Genomic DNA, 22,055 nt, shown 5'->3' with positions numbered 1-22,055 from the left:
AAGAATCCCTTGAAAAATTTCTTGAGAATTTGACAACTAAATGTGAACACTTTCAAAAAAATTATTTGTAAGAGTAATATAGAAAAAAAATTAATTCTTTCTTAATTTCGTATGATGATCAACTAATATAAAATAATTATTTTTAATATAATGATCAACTATTATTAAATATGTCTTTAGCCAGGACTAGAGATAGACAAATCTATCGTGACGGATCTATATTAAACAAAATTATGAGAATGGGGTAATAAGGAAGGGAGCGCAGGGGCTAGGGCAGTGTTGCAGGAGTGGAGGGTAGGCGGTGGGGCATGGGACAATGGAGGAGTTGGGATTTGGTGGGGGAGGTGGTTGTGACTTGTGAGAATGAAGAGGAGACAGTGCGGCTTATTTTTTTATATATTATATTTTTGTTAGGAATGTTATTTTCTTTATTTTTATATAAAGATACTCCTTTTAAATTTTTTAACCAATTTAATACGAAAATATTTTCCCTCCTACCTACGGAACACACCCTACATTTATGACACTTCTTGATTGCTACACCTTCAAAACGTTATACTTCATCTCATTTTATGTGACATCGTTTGACTTAATATGGTGTTTAAAAAAAAACTTTTGAAATTTGTGATCTAAAACGATCCTTAGATGTTTGTGTGATTGAAAATCATTTCATTAAGGATAAAATGAATATTTTAAAGTTAAATTATTTCTAATTATAGTAAAATGACATTCTTTTTTGGACGAACTAAAAAGAAAAAAATGTCACATAAAATGGGACGGAGGGAACAAAACATCTCAATCTGTCATCTCATGAATTGAAAAAAAAAATGTCCTTTTTGAAACAGCCAAAAAAAATAAATAGACAAACAAGTTAAAATAGAGAGCACAATAAATTTAATGTTTCAAAAAAATGCATAACATATAGTTTAATACATTATATTTTGATGAATGAAATTGAAAACATCTCTAGTTTTAAAATATGAAACACTTCACAATAACATAACCGATATAATTTCACAAGTAGAATCTAGGGAGGGTGGAGTGTATATAAACCCTACCCATACTTTTATGGAGTAGAAAAACTATTTCCAATAGACCCTCACCCCGGCTCATATAACCAACTATTTCCTTTTTACCTTGCTCTTGCTCTATTTCAAAATTTAAATCAAGAGACTATAATGTGCAGTCACTATGCTTGTAAGAAATAGCTGGGGGAGGTGCTGACAATGATTTGTAGTAAAACAATTAGTAGAATATTTAGTAGCTAAGTTTTCAACTTCTTTGCTATCTGGATTTTCTTGGGAAAGACTATTCCCAAGTTGAATCGTGAATGATATTGTACGATCCTTTGAATATATTGTATCCGTAGTGAATTAATGGATGACAATTTTGGTTGGAAAAAAAAACTAGTCGGAAGTTTGAAAAAGAAAATGAACATTCTTTTTTAAACGGACTAAAAAGGAAAGTAAGATAAAGAAATTGAAACAGAGAGAATGTAACATAACTGCCCCTAAAAAGGTTATTAGTAATATATGAACTAGAACTCCATTTGGTACAATCATACAAGATCTCGTATGATGTCCCTTTTCTTGCTGCCTTTAACTCTTTATTACTCTTCAAATAGAGGTTGGTAGAAGAGTTTAAATACCTCAATAACTTCTAGGTACCACATCGATTCTCGGTCAGGAAATGGCGAAAGATCAACAATTTTGTGTATCTGAAACGGGAGAAGATGCTTAGGAATATCATATAAGAAGTTAACAACAGAAAACAAGAGACATCGTAAACCTAGTACAGCAATGTATATTCACAGAAGGCAATGTTAATACACGTAGACTTAAGAACAAAATATACTTGCTCTGCAGATTTTCGAGTAAAAATCCACTAACAAACATTGTTTTCAATTTTTTCACAAGGTTTAAAATCAGCAAGAAAGCACCAAGCTCAGCTAATAGTTTTTCGATCGTAAGATAATCATTGTCTGCTCTTGTTTGGTGCAGAAAGGTGTGGAAGTACTACATTCTGATAAGATTAAGAAGCCAGAAGGAGTACAATCTTCCACGAAAACTATCTTGCCCTCCATCTAAAACATATATTCATGTTGTATACATTTCTTTATGCTGAGCAAGCAATCTTAATTCTTGTCTGATAGGTTAATTTGGTGATCTAGTTTGTAGACTGCACACATTCTACCTCAGTGAAGGAATGGGTACAGAAAATATGGCCTTCTATCAGATTACAGCATGAATGCTTCTTCAATACACTGCCAAACTGGACCGTTTGGTATGAATATTGATAGTTCAAAACAGCTGAATTGAAATGGTCTGAAAATGCTTTAGCTTCTGTTCTATCAATAATAACAATAACAAAGATGGCTATTGTTTCACCCAAGTGCAAGCTCATGTTTAATGCAAAACAATGATTCTAAAATTGATCTATACTGCTAGACCAACAATCAATGAGCTCAGAATACCTTTACTCTCTTCCAAAATCACTCTAGTTATTACTTCAGCTCAGTGGATGTGTGCGCCTACTAGGAGATATAGGATTAGAAATGAGTATATCCGGACAAGGTGGAGGACAAGATGCAATGGTTTAGATATGTCAAGAGGAGATGCACGGATGCCCCAGTACGGAGGTTGGCTAGGAATGGTTTCAGGAGTGGTAGAGGTAGACCGAAGAAGTATTGGGCAGAAGTGATTAGACAGGACATGCTGCAATTTCAGCTTATCAAAGACATGACCTTGGATCGGAGGTGTGGAGCACGGATTAGGGTAAAAGGTTAGTAGATAACGATGGCGTTGTCTTGCTATCCATTTGTATTTGTAGTCTTAGTATTGCTCAAATAGTTTCTTGTCCTTCGATTTCTATTACTATCTGTTGTCCCTTGTTCCTCGATTATCATAGTTTATGTTCTGTTACTATTTGTTGTTTTTTGTTATTATATGTTGTTTTTTGTAGTTCAATTACTTCTTTTTTTGGATTTGCTTTGGACTGTTTTTTCTTGAGCCGATGGTCAATCAGAAACAAGCTCTCTACCTCTAAGGTGGGGGAAAGGTTTGCATACACTTTACCATCCATAGACCTCACTTTGTGTTGTGGACTACATTGGATATGTTGTTGTTCTTGTTGTAGTGCAACGTCTGTAGTAACAAGAGTATGGCAAATGAAAGATGGTTCAACGACAAAGAAAATTGATTCTAGCACTAAGTTTTCTGGTGAGCATTCTTCTGGTGCTATTTATAATATTCCAGGAGTGACACAGCTAAACCATTCCTTATAAAGTTGAATTATATTGCCTGACGACAAAGGCATAGAGGATATAAATGAGCTCAACATACCTTTCTCTCTTTCAAAATCACTTTAGTATAACTTAGGGCAATGTTTACAGAAACAATAGGGCGGAATAGATGGTTTAACTACAAAGACGAATTTCCTACCACTATTTTCTCCAGTCACCCATTCATTCTTTTGCATATTTATACTATTCCATGAGTAACAGAGACAATTCCTTCTACCCTCTGAAGCCCCTCCACTTTCGGAGACAAATTTCTACCACTATTTTCTCCGGTCACCATTCATTCTCTTGCGATATTAATATTATTCCATGAGTAACAATCAGACAATTCCTTCCACAGTCCCAAGCCCCACCACTAAATTAGACAGAGAATCAGTAACCTCGAAGGATGAGTATTAGGTTTTACATTAATTTGGCATTTGGAGTTCCAACAGCGTTAGCATAAATCTACACAGTATTATTGGCATCAATAGCATGGGCACTCTACAGCATGCTTGATGGTATTGTTGCCAGGTAGCTTGTGGATCTCTGAGATGGAAGTCTATCATAGTACGTCTGTCTTATACAGGTGAACATATCCACGGGTCCTCCACTACAGCAACATAGAATATCCCAATGACGAATATGCTGAAAAGGAATATATATCATAATCTGCTAAATCACACTAGGAAGAAACACGATACAAGTCATTCTGTTTTAACCCTGAATGGCTTGAACAGCTCAGAGAAAAGCCTAGGAAGATAGGAATGCTACCAAGTGCACTACATTGGCACAATTAAGTGGGAACTTGACAGGTCTTGCAGCTACTAAGCTTTCAAAAGGGCTAGCCCACCAGCCGCTACTAAGAGCTTAATGCAACAAACATAGGTACGCCGTTTCAGCTTTCTGCTATAGAGCTTGGACTAACGCATAAAAGATGCAACATGATTCAAAAACTAAGCTACTCTTTGCACTTAATGGAAGGTAAAGATTTGATTGACCAATTCCAAAGTGTAGTAGCATACGATTCTGATATGACGAATGATTCCACAATGCTGTTATGGTTGAATTCAACTTTTCGCTGACATTGGTTCAAACAGCATAAAATAGTTACAAAAGCTAGGTCTTGTCTAGTTGCAACTCTTCTCATCAAAACCTCTTCCAGATTTTCTCATCATTAATGAGTCTCTTATTCAATTGAACAAGAACACTGACAGATGGAGTGGAGTAATAGTTACATATTTCTCGTTCCCCCTCCCTCAAAAGCAACCCCTCCATTTGCCTTTTTGTCTTTAGAGACTAGATTTACTTGTGCAGTATAGGTTCCTATTCATGCTATGCAAGACACCTTAATTGCTAAGGTTGAGAGTAAAAGTAAACCTTGATATTGTACTAAACTAATAAGAATTCAGTATTAGAGATCAGGATTAAGAACTTGGGGACTCAGGAGCATTACACCAAATGCAGAACTTTGTTTCGTAGTAGATTGGAGATGAATTTAGAATACATGAAATTATTTTACTTTTAGCTGGGCAATCACCCTCAAAAACAACATTGCCATTAACAGATTTACGAATTTAATCAATTGATGCAGTCAATGACGCAACACCCCGAATAAGCTCAAACCAAAATGTTTAACCACACTAAAGCAAGTTAACACAAAAAAATCCTAATTTAACATGAATGAAGTGGGAAGTCACTTAGAGGGAAAGGTTATCCTTTTTTACCTTAACTAAAGGGAGGCTGCCTTTTTGGACAAAATACAGTCCAACAACCATAACATACATTCCTGTTAAAAAATAAGGCAAGCACAAGTACAGATTTATTAGTAGAGAACAACTGTAAAAATACTAGGAACATAATAATAAAGGGATGATTAGAAATGATCCCTTGAGATCTCAACCTGTATCATAGAGTTCCCCATGATTCCAAATATTTCACAGACCTTTGACAGTTTATAAGTAGACTGATTAGCCGTTTATAAATTAACTTAATTATATTAGATCAAGAAACTAATCCTTTCATTGACGCATTCGACTTTTCTTAATAACTCCAAATTTATGAAAGCAAAAAGTCAAAAGTAGAGAACAGCTAAAGTATCTACAAAATAATGAGGGACAGACAAGCTTAAAATTAAACAGGATATCATTTCAAGGAGTTAAAAGCAACATGAAAAGATTAAATAAAGTTACCAATAGTTTTGATACTTAAAAAAATAAATCAAACTACTCCCAGCAAATCTTTGCATTAGTAGATCAAATGATTTAAGCAAAATATGTCTAACACACAAAATTTGAAGGAAGGGGTTTGTTTGTGTAATATTTGAAACCTCATGGGAGGTATGTGTAATTTCCCTTAACAATTACTGACCTTTCACCCAAGAAAGTGTGAGGAAGTCACTGAGAAGTTGGATTTCAATGACCCCTGTGCCATCGTCGAGGAGGAATCGGCCGGAGGAGTCAGTAGTCGGTGTTGAAACCAGAATACCCTGCAGTTAAAATGGGATCTTTTCACAAATAGCTGACCAGAGCTTCCCAAATACTACTATCAAGAAAAAGACTAAGAACACTTATTCAAGCTTGCGCGCATATACCTGCCAACTCCTACGAGCAACAGGTACCAGGTAACTTTATTCACCAAGACTAACATAGATAGGAAGAAATCACCTAGTGTTTTTGACTCTGTAGCTGGAATTTGAACTTGAGATCTCATGGTTCTTAACTCACTCCCCACTAGGCCACACCCTCGGTGCAATTATAGTTGGTACAACGACATATCCAGTGTAATCCCATAGGATACCTGCTGCCTTCCACCAGCAGCAACAAGTACCATGTAACTTTGTCAACTAAGGCTAAGATAGATGTGAAAAAGTCACCTAGTATGTTTGCCTCGGCTGGAATTTAAGCATGAGATCTCATAGTTCTCAACCCACTTCATCGACCACTAAGCCGCACCTAGGAGCAACTACACAATTATTTCAACAACAATGACAACAACATAGTTCATTTTTCCTTCCTAAATGGTATAGATAGATCATACACTTGATACAACAACAACAACAAACAACACACCCAGTCTAATCCCACAAGTGAGCTCTGCTGATGGATAAGATGTACCCAGACCTTTTCAATAGACACTCGGCACAAAATGTGGGATCTAGGAGGGTTTTCCAGCTCTTTACAAACTTTTTTTATTTTATTTTATGTCCTTTTTACAAATGATCTTCATTTTACTATCTGAAAAGTTCATTTTGTTCTATTCAAATCGTAAGCAAGCTAGAGATCTCATTTCCTCGGTTGTTGAAGCTCCAATTAGGTTAATTCTTCAAATAAAATAGGGAAAACGAAGCAAATTAAACGGGGAATATGAAAGGGGGATAGGAAGAATGAGACCTGGAGCCAGACACGCTGAAAGAGAATGCCGGAGAGAGTGAAAGCTGCCTGTGATTGTTGTGTTGTGGTTGCTTTGGCGTTGTTTAGCTGTGAGCAAAACACTTTCAGTGCTGCCAGATTGTAGTCCATCTTCTTCTTCCCAAAAAATCAAATGAGAAAATTCGCCGGGTTTTCTCTCTTTTATAGTGTTCCACTTTATGTGTTCATAGGGTTAATTTAATTTGGATGCTACTTTTAATTGATAAGCGCTCCAACTCGACCCGTTGCGTCTCGTGGACATCTAATTTTGACGTTACACATAAATTTTAGAGGTGTTTAGATAATTATTTTGTAAGGGAGAGTGTTTGATTGACTCGATAAGGACGAGTTGAAGTGTCTAGATGTGCATATTCAAAATTGAAGTGTTTACTTATTAATTGATGTCAAATTTGAAATATCTATTCATGTATTTTAAATTCACTTATACACTATGCAAATATTATTTTTGTTATACAATTAATTTTTGTAAATATTGTATGCTCAAATTTCCATCTTGATCAAAAGTTCAAAACATCAATTGAGACTTTAAGGAAAACAAAATCTGAGATTATTATGCCAATAACAACTGAACTCATATAATTATATCTTTGAATAATTTCATCAATTTAAAAACTTTTACAAGTTTAAACTAATACAACAATATGTCTATATATTCCATTGGCAACATCATAACCAAAATAAATACAAAAAAGGGAATGGAAAATTAAACAAGAATTTATTATAACATAATGTGAGTCCAACCAACAATAAATTTTTCAAGACTTTGTTATTTGCCACTTAAGAAAGAAGGCATAATATTTAAATAGACATCTTAAAACTTCCTCAATTGAGAATTAAACACCCCAACTTTGAAAATGTTCATCTAGATATTTTAACTTGATTTAATTGACCTCGTAAATACCTCAAATTTGACAATACACATCTAAAATGCATCCCTTTAAAGGTGTCTACTGTGTAGATGTGCATTTTCTAAGTTAAGATATACTTTTGCGAGACACATTTGAGTTAAGTTGAAATGTTTAGATGATCACAATAAAAATTAGGTGTTCAACAGTTAGTTGAGACCAAATTAAAATGTCTATCTCTTTATTATGCCATGAAAAAATGATCAAGAGATGAGGGATAAGCCACTGGCTAGCAAGTCATCAGATAAGACTTTATTTGCAGCTTCTGTTGGGTGAAATCCATCCCAGAACACATATTCAGATGCATTTGCACATGTTCCTGGAGAATTTGCATTGCACAATATGGATGTTTCTAGTAATCCTGTGCCACAACATGCCTTTCTTGCTTCAAAAAAACCTGCATAAGAATTCAATATTTGAACAACAATAACATATTCAGTATAATTCTATAAATAGAGTTTGTGATGAATAAAATGTATGCAGACCTTAAATAAAACATTTCAAAATAGTTTAGAAATGAGAATACAAAATTAAACATTTGAACAAGTTAATAATTTAAGTTAATTTCTAATTCACGAATTACTGAGAGTAATCTTGTTGTTTTTTTAGTAATTAACACTTTGTAAATGTCTGTAAAACCTATAGCGATATTGGATTCAATGACAATTAACTAATGCCGGCATAAGTTTTAACATTCTTTGCTAATGTGTATATTTATTGCTGCTAAAATTGTTTTTGTTATAGTGACATTAGTCGCCATGGAAGACTTATACTGGAGACATATAATCGCCACAAAATCCCAACATTTGTCAAGAACAAAGAGAAGGTTCCTTATCTAGATCCTGTGTGAACGTAAGATGCGTTATGTATCGGACTATCTTTTTCGAAGAAAAGGTTGTATATATTGAAGTATAATTACCATTATCAGCTGGATGTGTGACAAGGTCAAGGAGGGGTTGGTAGATATCCAAGATAACAAGATTGAGACCAGAAAGCTTTTTTTGCAATTTGATAGATGTGTCATTGAGCTTATTGTTGAATGAAATTGCCACTTTGTTCATCTTCTTGACACAATTGTTGTTATCTTTGCCAAATATTGTAATGGATGCTGGTAAACATCCAATTGGTGGTACTGTTGTCACTCCAATCTTTCTTGCTCCCAATCTATACAATTCCTATCAGACACAACACACCAAATTTAAATTATCTTACTTGTGTAAAAAAAATAAAATTATATTGTCAGTATATATAACTTAAATTTATTAAATTATTAATGTAAGAAAATTTTATACCACCAGATTACTTACACATGTTGTAATAAGTAACTTCTTGTATTTTCAAGATTAGAATATTTTCTGTAAATATTCTTTGAGTGACTTTTGACTAATCACACATCGCTAAATTTTAAATGATCTTTAACGGTAATAGCTTAATTGCCGCTAAATATGTATTTTTAGCGGCAATTAGCACTTTTTATATATGTCCCTAAAGTCTTTAGCGACATTGGATCTAATGACACTTACCTAATGCCGGTAAAGGCTTTAGCATTCTTTATTAATGTATCTATTTATTGCCGCTAAAAGTTATTTTTGTTACAGTGCATACATACTGTGTACATAACTTTAACTCTTACAAGATTTGCTTGTTTAACAACAAGAACTGCAACAATATATTTTGTGTAATTTTATTGGTGGAGTCTGAAAAAGATAATGTGCATGCAGAATGCAGACCTTATTTCTATCTTATGAATGTAGAGAGATTGTTTTCGAAAAATAAAAGAAAGAAAAGAATATACCAATAGAAATTTAGTGTAGGACTTGATGAGGATATCTGAGAATTGATCTGGAGTGTAAACTTTGTAGAGCAAAGGATTAATATAATAATTCTGAACAAAATCACTACTTCCAGCACTGATTAAGTGAATTGAACCATTGATTATTGATGTAGCATTTAATTTCCCTGCAATTACCACCAATTTCTTCTGGTATTCTTTGTAATATTCAAGTTGTTTGCTCAAAGGAATTGCATCCTGAGAAAAAAGAAGAAGAAAAACAGATGTTATTCAAATTAATTAGATTATTAATTTGATATTTTAATCTAAAAATTTATATATTCAAAAACTATACGAAAATTAGTACAATAAATTACAATTTTTTGCAAATCAATATGATGAAAAAATACATAATAAAATAAAGTTCCTATCGTTGACTCTAAAAAAAGAAACCATAACAACAAAAAGGGGATGAAGGAAATATTTCCTCGGTTCCAATTTATGTGATAAGTTTAACTAGACACATAATTATTTATTTTTAAAAAAGAACTTTTGAGAAAAAATAAATTTAAAACATGTTATATCGACGTTTGTATGGTTATAAAACATCTGAAACATCTGGTCTAAAACATTACGTAACATTTGTATGACTACAAAAGCTTCTTATTAAGGGTAAAATAAAAATTTTAAGTTCAATCTTTCCAAATATAGATTATTTTTTTTAGAATTGACTAAAAAGAAAATATTGTCACATAAATTGGAATAGAGAAGTGAGATTATTTTTTCATTTAATTTGTTTTATCACTCCGTTTCTGGTACCCGTTTGGAGAGTAAAGAGCTTCCTGCCAAAATTAATTTATTTTCAAAGCCTTAATCCGAAATCTTTAATTAAAAGTCATTTTATTTTTAAAATTTAAATCTGAGATTGCCAATTAAGAATAAAAGGACTATTACTTACATATAGCCTAGAAGTAGTGTCATAGTAACCAGATGAACCTGAGGCAAAATTGGCTCCAATCAAAAGATTTTTTCCTTTGGCTTTCTTGCTGAGATAAGCTGGTGGATATGAAGTAAACCCAAGATTCTCAGCTGTATTATTCAACACAAAGGACAAACATTAGTTTATTTTATATATTTATTTCTCACTCGGTAATCGGTATTTGTATTAAGATTCGATTAAATTTAAATTTGCATGCTATAGGGTTAGCATTTCTAACAAGATCTTTTTTTTATTCTCAGGAATTCAAACTCGAAACCTATACTTAATGATTATTGGCTTGTTGCATTACATTTGCTTTTAAGTGATTTAAGTTTTAACTTTGTATAATATAAGATCGATTATACAAAATTCATAGTGAATATATCGTTAAAAATCTCGTAGCTAATATAATTTTTGGATAAATTGTTCTTAATTCATCGCTCCGTGGAGTTACCTATGAATTTTATTGTAGAGCTATAAAATTGATCCGTCGCTAGATTTTGTGTTTTAGTAGTAGTAGCAATGGTTTCTTTGCCAAATTGACAAGAGGGTTGAATATTCTTTGATATTTCCACCCCTTTTTGTTATTTTAACACTTTAGTGTACAAAACAAAACAAAAAATAAAATAAAATAGATGTTTATAAAATTAATAAAATTAGAAAAGAGTATATTAGTAAGAGGAGATTAGTTGATTTTTTACATTAATAATAAGCAAACATTATTATTGTTATTATTATTATTAAAATATGACAGGTAAGCGTAAAATTTGGAAATCATAGTAAAAGTTAGTATTTACAAAGCAAACCCTGAAAAGAAGTCTCTGAAACTATTCCCAAGTATTACTGCATAGTAGAATAAACAAATATGACAACTAATATGCTACCATACAACATATTAAACTACATATGGTATACGTCTTATAAAATTAAATTGTCGACATATATAACTTAAATCGAAAAAACCTGTGAAATCTGAGGCAAGTTTTCCATTGCAAAATCTTCCAGTTGGTATTTGTTTAGGAAAATCTCTTCCATAAGGAGGAAAATTTGCCTTGACAATTGTTTTAAGATAATTATTATTTCCTGCATCAACAACTGAATCTCCAAAAATAAATAATGCTGGAACTAAAGGCTGCCCATCAACAATATTAATCAAAATATCCAAGGCAAATGCAAATAAATAAATCCTCAAAAGACTTGAAATTCCCATTATAGAAAATAGTTTTTTTAAAAATATGTAAGAAAAATTGTATGTGTTTTTTCTTTTTCTTTTGGTTCAATAATTTGAAGTGTTTGTGGAGGTGAAAAATGAAAAGAGTTTGAGGACTATTTAAAGAGTTCAATTGGTTGAAAGGTTACATCAATGATATCTATATCCTGTTTAATTAATTCCTTAAATTTTTATTTTTCACCTGATATTTGATATTAATTTGAAATTCTGATTAATTCTGATTTAGGGTCGAATAAGATCAAATAAAGAGGGAATCACTTTTTATCTTGAATAAGATCAAATTCTGATTAATAATATACTAATTCTCTCTTTAGTCTTGTACTACTTTGAAATTCGATTAATACGAATTTGCGTGCATGTGCAAAACCAATTAAAGAGAGAATCACTCCTTATCAGTTTTTTTTTTTCATTTCTAAAGTTTAAACTCAAGATATCTGATTAAAAGTCGAAACAACCTAGCTCTCCCATCACCATTGGGGATGGTAATTATTAATTCCTCAACTTAAGACAATAAAGTATTCAACGATATATTTAGCATTTTGTGGAAGTTCAGCCTGGGCATAATTTGAAATTTAATTGAAATTAGCTATAAATTTCATCGCTAATCTGTTACAAAATTGCTCATGGCTAACAAAAATACAATCCATTGTTAATCCATCGCCAAATTGAATTAGCAACGAAATTTTGTTATTTATTAATAAAATTTGTATATCGATAATTCTTATATTTTTTTAGTAGCGAAAAAATAAATGTGGCAGGATTTGAACCATTCTGCTCTTTTTATTGTTCTTTCTTTGAATAATTTTCATTGTCTCCCATAAGCTATATGGTTGAATAACAGCTAATCAACAATTATTGGATTAACAAAAGAATTTATTATCTTCTTCTTTTTCTGTGACAAAAATTTGGAAGCTTAGTATAAAAGTATAATATATATTATATATAGTCAGTAGTTACAACTAAAATTCACTGGCATAACTTGTTCAGGTAAAAATGTTATCTGTCTTAGGGAGCTTGTTTGACACTTTTTTTTTCTGTTTCTTTTTTTTAAAATACTAGCAACCTACCTACATTAAATTAAAAATAATTGTCAGATATATAATACTATAACCAATATAGGATTAGTATACAATCTATGTATACCGATTATAAAAATATACAATAAATTCGATCGGCTATTTATGTAAAGATTTTAAAAAAATCGAAATTTTGGTTCTCTTCTAGAATTCCACAAGTGAGATATCTTATGCTTCTCTAAATTGGTTGACTTCATATGTAGTAGCTCTTCAATCAACATCATATAAGTTTGTAATGCTGACAGCTAATTAAGTGTTTATGTATTATTCTCTTCGTTTTAATTTATGTGTCTTACTTTGATGCGGAATTTGAATTAATCAATTTTCCGTGTTAATTTGGAGATAGATTTTTCCTTTTTAAAAAAATTGACTTTCACATTTTAAAACTACATGAAAAAAATACTATAAATCACAAACTTGGGAAGGCTTATTTCTAATTAGGAAGAGTAAGAAAAGAAAGATAAAAAAGTCCTCATATGTTTGGCATTAAGTAGGGTTATCTCCACTACAGAAAATAAAATAAAATAAAAAGAATAATATTTATAACACATTTACACGAATAAGTTTTTACTATTATAATAGAATAAATAATCAACATTTTCAACTAGTATTTTCACAATAATAATAATTTAAAATAATTGAAATAATAGTGGTCGGAGAAAGCATTTTTTGACTTCCAAAATAATAGTAACTATGATACATAAATTTTAATTTATTTTAGCCGTATATATAATTCAAACTGAAAGCAGTTGATATGTATGTAGGGACGGATATACCTTGCTCCAAGTTGTGTATGTCATGTAAGTTTTTTTTTTTGAAACTCCAGAATAACCCGCAGACGCTACAACCTTTGCCCTTCGAGTGAGCACTCTGTAGTGAACATTTTGTGCGCACCGGATAAACCCCACCATGTCATGTAAGTTGTAACACGTCTTATTGAATATATATATATATATATATATTGCAATAGCAATTTATTCATTTCTTCACTTCTTTAAATATTAACACCTTATAAAAAAAAGTTGTATACCAATGCGCATAACAACATACCCAATAATATAAGGAAAAATCCCACTTTTTAGTTTACTTATTACCATTATCCCCTATAAGTTTTACAAATCTCCAAAATCCCTCATTTTCGCGCATCAGAGTAGTGTATCTCACGCATCAGATTAATGTATCAGCGCTTATATTATTGTATCTCGCGCATCAGATTAGTGTATCATGTATAAAATGTACATCAGATTAGTGTATCATATATAAAATGTAATGTATCTTACTTAACGATTAATGTATCTCGCGCATCAGATTAATGTATCAGCGCTTATATTATTGTATCCGTTTGAGAGATTTCTGTAATTATAAACTTTTAAGGGATATATTGTAATTTTACCTTAAAAGTATGTGATTTCTGTAATTTGCCCATAATATAATTACACGCATGGAATTTGAAAAGAGTGCACAAATCTTATGTCTTTCTTGCATAAAGAAGAGGGACTGTATCGCACCACGTTGAGGTGGAAATTAATTTCACATATCTTACGAGTTAAAATCATTTTTTATGTATATAAATATTAGTAGTAACTATTGAATCCTCTTAACTTCTTCTTGATATGTTTGTTTCTTTATATTTTTAGTCCTCTCAGTAAAAATTTTAACTCCGTCACTCCTCTTGAGCTAAAGAATTTCTTTAGTAGAACAACCAGAATCTTATTGAACCTGATTACATAATGTGAACATTTATTCAGTAGATTACAAAAGTGACAAAATGCTTCTCTTACCCCTCCCAAAACCCCTCTTTCTCAGTTAGAAACTTACATTTAATGCACTAAAGTCTCCCACTTTACTCATCCCATACTTTCCATCAATTGATTGTCCTCTCAAGTCTTTTTCTTGTAGTTGTTTTCAGTGTTCTACTCTCATTATCTCTATCCTATTATTGTGCTCTTTACTACTCTGAGGTTGTCCTTCATCCCTCGATCAAAATCGCACGCATTATCGCGGTTAAAGCCGAATATTTATCCTCTCTGACATTTTCATGATATCCGAGTAGATTCTATCGCCACCCAACTCAGCACCGGTGGCACCACCAGCTATTCGTAGGACATCCTCGATGAAGGCAACATTTCCCATGATGTCAACGTGAGCACCACTCTCCGTGCCTCTCCCTTCTAGCAGACTCGACGGAGCCTTGTGCTGGTGTTCCCTTATGTATGTTGAGATACCCGAGGGGTTGAAACGTGTTTTGCCTCGCCAACCTTTCGCGCACATGAAGCCAGCGCTCACGACCGGTACGCTCTCGTCGCCATCGACAAAGTGTACTCCACCCTTCAAGCACCCATTGTCACTTCCGTATGCGGAGCTGTCGATTTGAAGAGGAATGCTCTTGCATCTATCGGAAGATGACAGCTTGTAGACGTATGATCTCTCGGTGGGAATTCCCACTCCATATGAACAGAATATCTCCATATCCGGAGCGTCTGGCAACCTGAAAAGAGATACCGACTATTAACCAACTAACTCAGCAGAGGAGCCAAAAGTTTTACCAAGGGGAGTCAACATATAGTATAATATACACATAAAACTAAAATTTTGACCTAGCTAAACAAAATAATTTTTCGGCGAAGGTGTCACATTTGACACTCCTCCCCTTGGCATAAGGTGGCTCCGCCATTGCTAACTAACAAATAGGATCATTGGCTATGGCCGAGTTCATTATACAACTATGGAATAGCTTCAACGGCACAACGCATATGATTAATCTTATAAAATTAACTTCACAGACAATGACAAGTTGATCAACTGACGATCAATATTCAAATAAAGAAAGAACGGGGGGAAAGATCGTAGCTAATTAAGAGGACTATTGCTTATTCTTACTTGGTCTCAAGTGGATTTGACCAGTACTTGTAATGAGTGTACTTCGGATCATCAAGGTCTTCAGCTATTCCGTGAGAGAAGTGTGCCTCAGCGCGCTTCATCATTTTTGGTGCCACAAACCGAAGAAGATCTAACAGAGAACTTGCTGTGTATGCATCACTTTCAGCTACTTTCTTGATGTTGTTGCGACTCATCTCGTCATACTCTGATGATACTTCTCCACATGACGTGTTGGAATTTCTGGATGCACTTCCACGCATGAGTTCCTGTTGATTTAAAAACAATTGTGAACAGCCGGTCAAAAGAAATATATCACTTCTATGCATTAAGATCAACACAATTAGCACGGAAGTGTGACGACCCAATGTGGTCCGGACCTAACTCTCGGACCCCATGCATAGTAGGAGCTTAGTGCACTGAGCTGCCTTTTTTCTTTCTTCTAACGGGAGTAGATGTAAATTTACATCCATTAAGAGTACATACTCTCCAACTGACCATTCTAGTCAGTTCCGACAGTCAGTTGTCCAAGCCTAGTAAACAACACATCGATTGTCGTAATGCAAATGTCTGAAAAGAGGGGTGGATTAGAGTCATATTTACCTTTGAATCAATAATTGAGAGCTGTGAAGAAGGTAATTCTAATTTTTCCTTGCCAAATGAAATTATTCTACCATATCTCGGCAGCTCCTTCACGTGGAAACTCCTCTTAGCATCCGTGTCATTGCCATTGTTTTCCTTTGAAGAGGATTGCAAGTATCGTGCCTTTGATGTATAACATATATTTTCTACTTCTGGAGACTTATTCAAGTCACCCCATATGGTCTCTCCTCCTCTCGGTACCAAAGAAATGACGGAGTCCCATGTTCGAGAAACCCGCATAATGTGTTGAAGTGTTTGAAAACCAAAGGTCTCGGAATCCAGCAAACCAGGAGCCATGGATCTGCAAAAAATAAAATAGAAGAGTTCACTTCCTCATCCATAAAGTGCACTAAATTCCACTTTTATAGCATCTCTAATTTTAATTCCACAAATCCTCCAACAACAAAGGAAGAAAGTAGAAAGTTTTCGAGATAGATCCTCAAGAACTGAAGTCATCTAAATATCCTGCATTTACACTGCAAAATGTATAGAATGACTTTTCTGTTATGTTGTCCAAACTCTCCAAAAATGTTGGCGTACCCATGTTGGATCCTCAAAAAAAATGTACTACTTTTAAAGTATCCGACATACACGTAACGACATATTTGGAGAGTTCGAGCAACAATTTTCTGCAGATAAATTAGATTTCTCGATCAAACTAAAACCGTTATATCGAACGCTACCGAGGAGGATTAAAATGAAGTGCATATAAGAAAGGATACTGATGGATGAAATAAAACACTGACCTGATAAAGGCAACATCTCTTCCCTCAGCTGACAATATATTAGCAACAGCCTTCGGAACACCAAGAAATGCTGGACCGATATTCATGATAGCTTTGATGTGTTTGGCACACCAACCCTGTCCGCCACCACCTCCAACCGGAGGAGGTGCTTCAACCCATTTAAGGAAGTGGAGGAAATAGATAACTCCCATTGAATGAGGCACTACTACCACTTTCTTGTAACCATTTGTTACGTACATAAGCTCGATTTTGCTCTTCAGCCTACTCAGCGATTGGTCTCTAATCTGCTAGTTCCAATTACGAATGCATTAGAATAACAAAAATCTAGTTCTGTACATATCTTAACAGTCAATGCCAGTGACACTACAGTTCTTCTAACAACTCGAAAGAAGGAATCCGTTTAACTTCCAATTGATACAGATGCATTGCTGATACATTAAACATATGCTAATGCAGAAACAAATGCAGGGTAAATTATTTAGTGATCCCACACAGTGTGAAATTTTAAGAATATTCACATGCTTGACAATCGAGAATTGACATAATAGCATAAACCAATCCGATATGACAATGCTACTAAAAAGGAGCATACTTACAAGTACATCACACAATGAAATGACATTACATACTTCACCACGGGAGTCGGGCAGCCCCATGCACAAAGCCTCCACGTGTTCACGCAGGTTTTAGGGAAAGGCCGCACCCGATGGGGTGTAATGTAGGCAACCTGCCTTACTCAATCAAGGGTGACTAATTACACTGCTCAGAGGTCACATAGGATAACTTTACAGTTGCCAATCTTATCATCATTAAGTTTATTTTTCTTCCATTACATAGTTCACCGCTAAAGGGAAAAAGACGAACTTAGTTAATGATGATAAGATTGGCATTTATTCATATATATATATAAGTTGGAATACTTAAATGCAAAGGATTAATGCTATCTTATGCGACGAAAATTTAAAAAGTTGGATCATACAATGTACCTCTGTATTTTGAAAGGACAGCCTCCAGTCATAAGCAGCCATGTACATATTCTTCTGTTCATAGCCAATTTTTGCCAAATTCTCAATAAGAACCGCCCAAACAAAGTAACCTGGAGCAAAATAATCAGCTGCTACAAGTCCCGGAACTGCTCGGACTCGAATCCCCGGTGGATCGAGCCCCGTTTCATTATCCAACGATAGGTGCTCCAACCAACATAAAGGCCTAAAAATGCAGGACAATTTTTCAAATTTCATGTCAAAATGCATCAACAAAATTTGGTCTTTCTGATTAAAAGCGAATAAAGGCTATGACTCTCCAAAAATGCTTATACACCCCGTATTGGATTATCCAAAAATGCACTAATTTTGGAGGATCCAACACACACCACTGTGGCATAAATTTTTTGGAGTCCAAGCAACATAGTCTAAAGCACAGTAAAAGGGCAGCCGGGTTCACTAAACTCCTGCAATATATGGGAAGTGAGAGGCCGGACCACAAGGGTCTATTGTGCACAATCGTACCTTGCATTTCTACAAGAGACTGTTTCTACGGGCCAAACCTATGACCTCCTGATCACATGATAACAACTTTACTAGTTGTGCGCTTGTCTAAAGCACAGTACCTTTTGAATATTTCAGTAAAACTACCGCCCCATAACCTCTTTCGAAATAATCCTTCAGAACAAGGCCTTCCTTCCCAAAGCTCAAGGCCACCGGTGACAATGCCGGGGACTAAAACAACAGGATGAAGAGGTGTTAATCCATCACGTTTGAGTCTAACTCCAGGAGCTTCAGGGACTCTAAGTCCAGGCAAATTTGCAGGCAAAAAATTGCACAAAAACAGAAGCAGCCACCAACTTGTACACAAGTAGCCAATTAGCCAACAACAGCTATCTACACACCTCCATTCCTTAGGCTGCTTCTTTATTTTCTTGGATTTTGGTTTCTCTAAAACTCTCTCAATAGAAGAAACAAGACTTTCTGATTTTTGGGGTTGTTCAAAAGATTGTTTTTCATCATTTTTTGGTTTCTCAAATGATTGAACACTGACAGTAGAACACTTCGCTGGTTCAAGAAAGCACAACTTACGAAACCTCAAAATTGCAGCCATTGGAAAAATCAAGATTTTGGGTGTTGTTATATCTCAAAAACAATAAAAATTAACTCAAATTAACATTCTAAGACGAGATTTCCAAGAAATGAGAAACAACCCATCAAAGGAAAACTCAAGATTTTTTATGTTTTATGCCGCAAAAACAACAAAAGTACCTCAAATCAACATGCTAAGATTAGATTTTTCAATAAATGGGAACAACCCCGTCAAAGGAAAACTCAAGATTTTGATGTCATTTCTCAAAAACAACAAAAGTAACTCAAATCAACATAAAGATTAGATTTTTTCAAGAAATGGCAACAACCCATCAAAGGAAAACTCAAGATTTTGATGTGTTATGCCTCAAAACCAAAAAAATTAACTCAAATCAACATAAAGATTAGATTTTTTCAAGAAATGGGAACAACCCATCAAAGGAAAACTTAGAATAGAACATGAACTCTACACAAAAAAAGTTAAAGAAAGGAAAAAGATATAAGAAAGAAGAGTACAAGAAAGTGATGATCATGGCTAGCTTGTTGTTGTTTTAGAAATAGGCGTTACAGAAGGTGTGTCTCTACAACACGTGGTGATCAAGAAGAGTTGTGTTCTGTGGGTACACAGAGCAAAAGCAAAAACAAAATTCATAGAAAGAACAAAGGAAGGTGAAAAACAACTTTAATTAGTTTCACTTTCACAACAAGAATTGGGAGTTTTTTGGGGATTTAGTTTTAGTTCTTTTTTTTTGCTGTTGTTGATGAAACCAAGGGGCTTTAGGCTTACACCTGTCCTGTTTCCTTTGCATTCTGCATGCAAAATGTTTACCTCTCTAGCAAAGCTGTCAATACTATATACACTTATTTTGACCACCCTCCCCACTTTCATATTACTTACTAGACTGTCTAGACACATGTGACCGTGCTAGCCGGGGCTCAAATTTTACTATTATTTTACTTTGATTTACGTAAGAAGTAGAATTTAGAAAGTTGATTAAATTTTAATATGATATTTAGATATTTAAGTTGTTAATTACTTTTTGTTTGTGCAAATTTAATGTGAAGAGGTCCATTAAGATGTCTATAATTAAAGTATTTTTCGTTATCGATCGTTGATTCTTTACTCAAAGTAGTTACAAGATATAAATAAATATTACCAATATTCAAAATAATAAAGCAATAACTAAAGAATATGAATTTAAAACAAAAAGTCATAGCTAAAACGGATTCCATAATTCCGAAAAAATTATACACTAATTAAATTAAAGTATAACAAAATAAATATTTTTTAATTTTTTTTTCCTAAACACGTGTCTGCTTTAGCGTGAAGTTTTGCATTTAAAACTAAAAGTCATTGCTAAAATGGATTCTATAATTTCGAAAAAAGTATACACTAATTAAATTAAAGTAGAACAAAATAAATAATTTAAAAAAAAAAATTCCGAAACACGCTGAAGCAAGGGGAACTCTCTCTTATAATAAAAGAAATTGGGTCTATACTGATGTGACACTTCTTTTTTTCTATTTGATGTTTGGTGTTCATATTGGATTTCGGCAAAATCTGGACAATGCACTGGAGGGTCCATTCGGGAGTGTCATTCCCAACATGATTTTCTCCATACCCAGGGCTCGAATCCAAAACCTCTTATTAAGGATGAAGCAGTCTGGACAAAAGGTATAGCATTACATTTTAACAGACAGAGGAAAGCTAGGTCTTTACTCCTTCTTCGTGAGGAAGAAAGGCCTTGTTATCATCTACCACTTCACCACAACTCATATTGGTATCTGACACACTCTTTTAATAAAATTTTAATTAGAGATATATTTTATTAAATAATTTTATTAACGATATTTTGAAATTTTAAATTTGATTATTATTATTTTAGTTAATTATTTAATATTAAGAATAGTATAGAAAAAATAATTTTTTTACTTAAAACGGACAAGCAAAATAAAAATTAATTTTTAATATAAAGATCAAATAAAAATGAGACAAAAGGAGTACTTTTAGAATGAGTTTCTGGGAATCAGAAATGATTGTTTTAGAAAATTGAGGTTTCTTGTTAAGATTTTAGAGTAGGGGAGGAAGGGGAATTTTTCGTGTAGTAATAAAAGTTATCTTTTAAGGGGAAAAGGAAGTTGGTATTCTTTTCGTCCATTTATAATTGTTATGTTGTATTTTTTTAGAGTTAATTTGACTAATTTTTTAAGTTAAATTAGATTACATTAATTTGATAGTTTAAACAAAAAATTTAGATATTTAAAAACTATACTAAAAGTACTATAAATTGTAATTTTTTTACATATCAATAGTATGAAAAAATACATTGTAAAATGTTAGTAAAAAATTTGATTTTAAAAAGAGAAACTATGACAATTAAAAGTAGACAAAAGAAATATTTTAAAATTACTTTTGAAATCTTGATCGAGCACAATTTAATGCTTTAATATTAAGAAAAGTACTTATTAAATTTTTACTAGTTAAATCCATACTATTCAAAAATTGTTAAAATTTTTAGAAACACTTTTTATCAAAAGTATTTTGTAAAGTAAATAAATTTTACAAACTTAACCAAATAAGCTATAACCATAATCGGTATAGGAAAATTTCAATTGTATCAGGTCACTATAATTTGTTATAATAGGCAACTTCATATATATATATATATATATATATATATATATATATTTTCGATATCATAAATTTCATATTTTAAGAGGACTTACTTGTCAATATCATTTTGCTAATTTGATGGTAAAAATAAAATAAACCCATATCAACAACGCATACAACTCTAACTTTCTTAATATTGCGACTTACAAATTTGAATTAAATATATTATCTATGAAACTTTTATACAAAACGATTAGATTCATTATTTACTTTATCTAAATGATACATATATACATTATACATATATTATATACGCTAATAATATAATATATATGTATAGGATCAAGAATAATTTACTACTTACATTTTATAATTGATATATATATATATATATATATATATATATATATATATAACTATATATATTGCAT

General features: G+C 32.9%; 3 protein-coding genes across 3 annotated transcripts; all 3 read right to left on the bottom strand.

Annotated features, from left to right (window-relative positions):
• Nucleotides 1-1,605: 1,605 nt before the first annotated feature.
• Nucleotides 1,606-6,860, bottom strand: LOC125818158 (uncharacterized). The gene is made up of 4 exons (XM_049497695.1): nt 6,670-6,860; nt 5,648-5,765; nt 5,005-5,066; nt 1,606-1,717 (listed from the first exon to the last, which is right to left on the bottom strand). Exons 1-4 carry the CDS (start codon nt 6,796-6,798, stop codon nt 1,610-1,612), a joined length of 417 nt encoding a protein of 138 aa, XP_049353652.1. The 5' UTR covers nt 6,799-6,860; the 3' UTR covers nt 1,606-1,609.
• Nucleotides 6,861-7,571: 711 nt separating this feature from the next.
• Nucleotides 7,572-11,657, bottom strand: LOC125818145 (GDSL esterase/lipase At5g22810). Its single transcript, XM_049497676.1, has 5 exons — nt 11,327-11,657; nt 10,343-10,473; nt 9,409-9,642; nt 8,533-8,788; nt 7,572-8,010 (listed from the first exon to the last, which is right to left on the bottom strand). The coding sequence occupies exons 1-5, from the start codon at nt 11,571-11,573 to the stop codon at nt 7,817-7,819; spliced, it is 1,062 nt and encodes a 353-aa protein (XP_049353633.1). The 5' UTR covers nt 11,574-11,657; the 3' UTR covers nt 7,572-7,816.
• A 2,858-nt stretch (nt 11,658-14,515) lies between these two features.
• LOC125818121 (putative phospholipid:diacylglycerol acyltransferase 2) lies at nt 14,516-19,046 on the bottom strand. The gene is made up of 6 exons (XM_049497648.1): nt 18,545-19,046; nt 17,922-18,144; nt 16,936-17,219; nt 16,151-16,490; nt 15,551-15,816; nt 14,516-15,158 (listed from the first exon to the last, which is right to left on the bottom strand). The coding sequence occupies exons 1-6, from the start codon at nt 19,030-19,032 to the stop codon at nt 14,675-14,677; spliced, it is 2,085 nt and encodes a 694-aa protein (XP_049353605.1). The 5' UTR covers nt 19,033-19,046; the 3' UTR covers nt 14,516-14,674.
• Between the last annotated feature and the right edge of the window lie 3,009 nt (nt 19,047-22,055).

The sequence above is a fragment of the Solanum verrucosum genome, unplaced genomic scaffold (genome assembly GCF_900185275.1).
Source record: "Solanum verrucosum unplaced genomic scaffold, falcon-dt-bn FXZP01000253.1, whole genome shotgun sequence".
Lineage (NCBI taxonomy): Eukaryota > Viridiplantae > Streptophyta > Magnoliopsida > Solanales > Solanaceae > Solanum > Solanum verrucosum.
The sequence above is the reverse complement of the archived record's forward strand: the minus strand, read 5'-3'. Positions and strand labels throughout refer to the sequence as shown.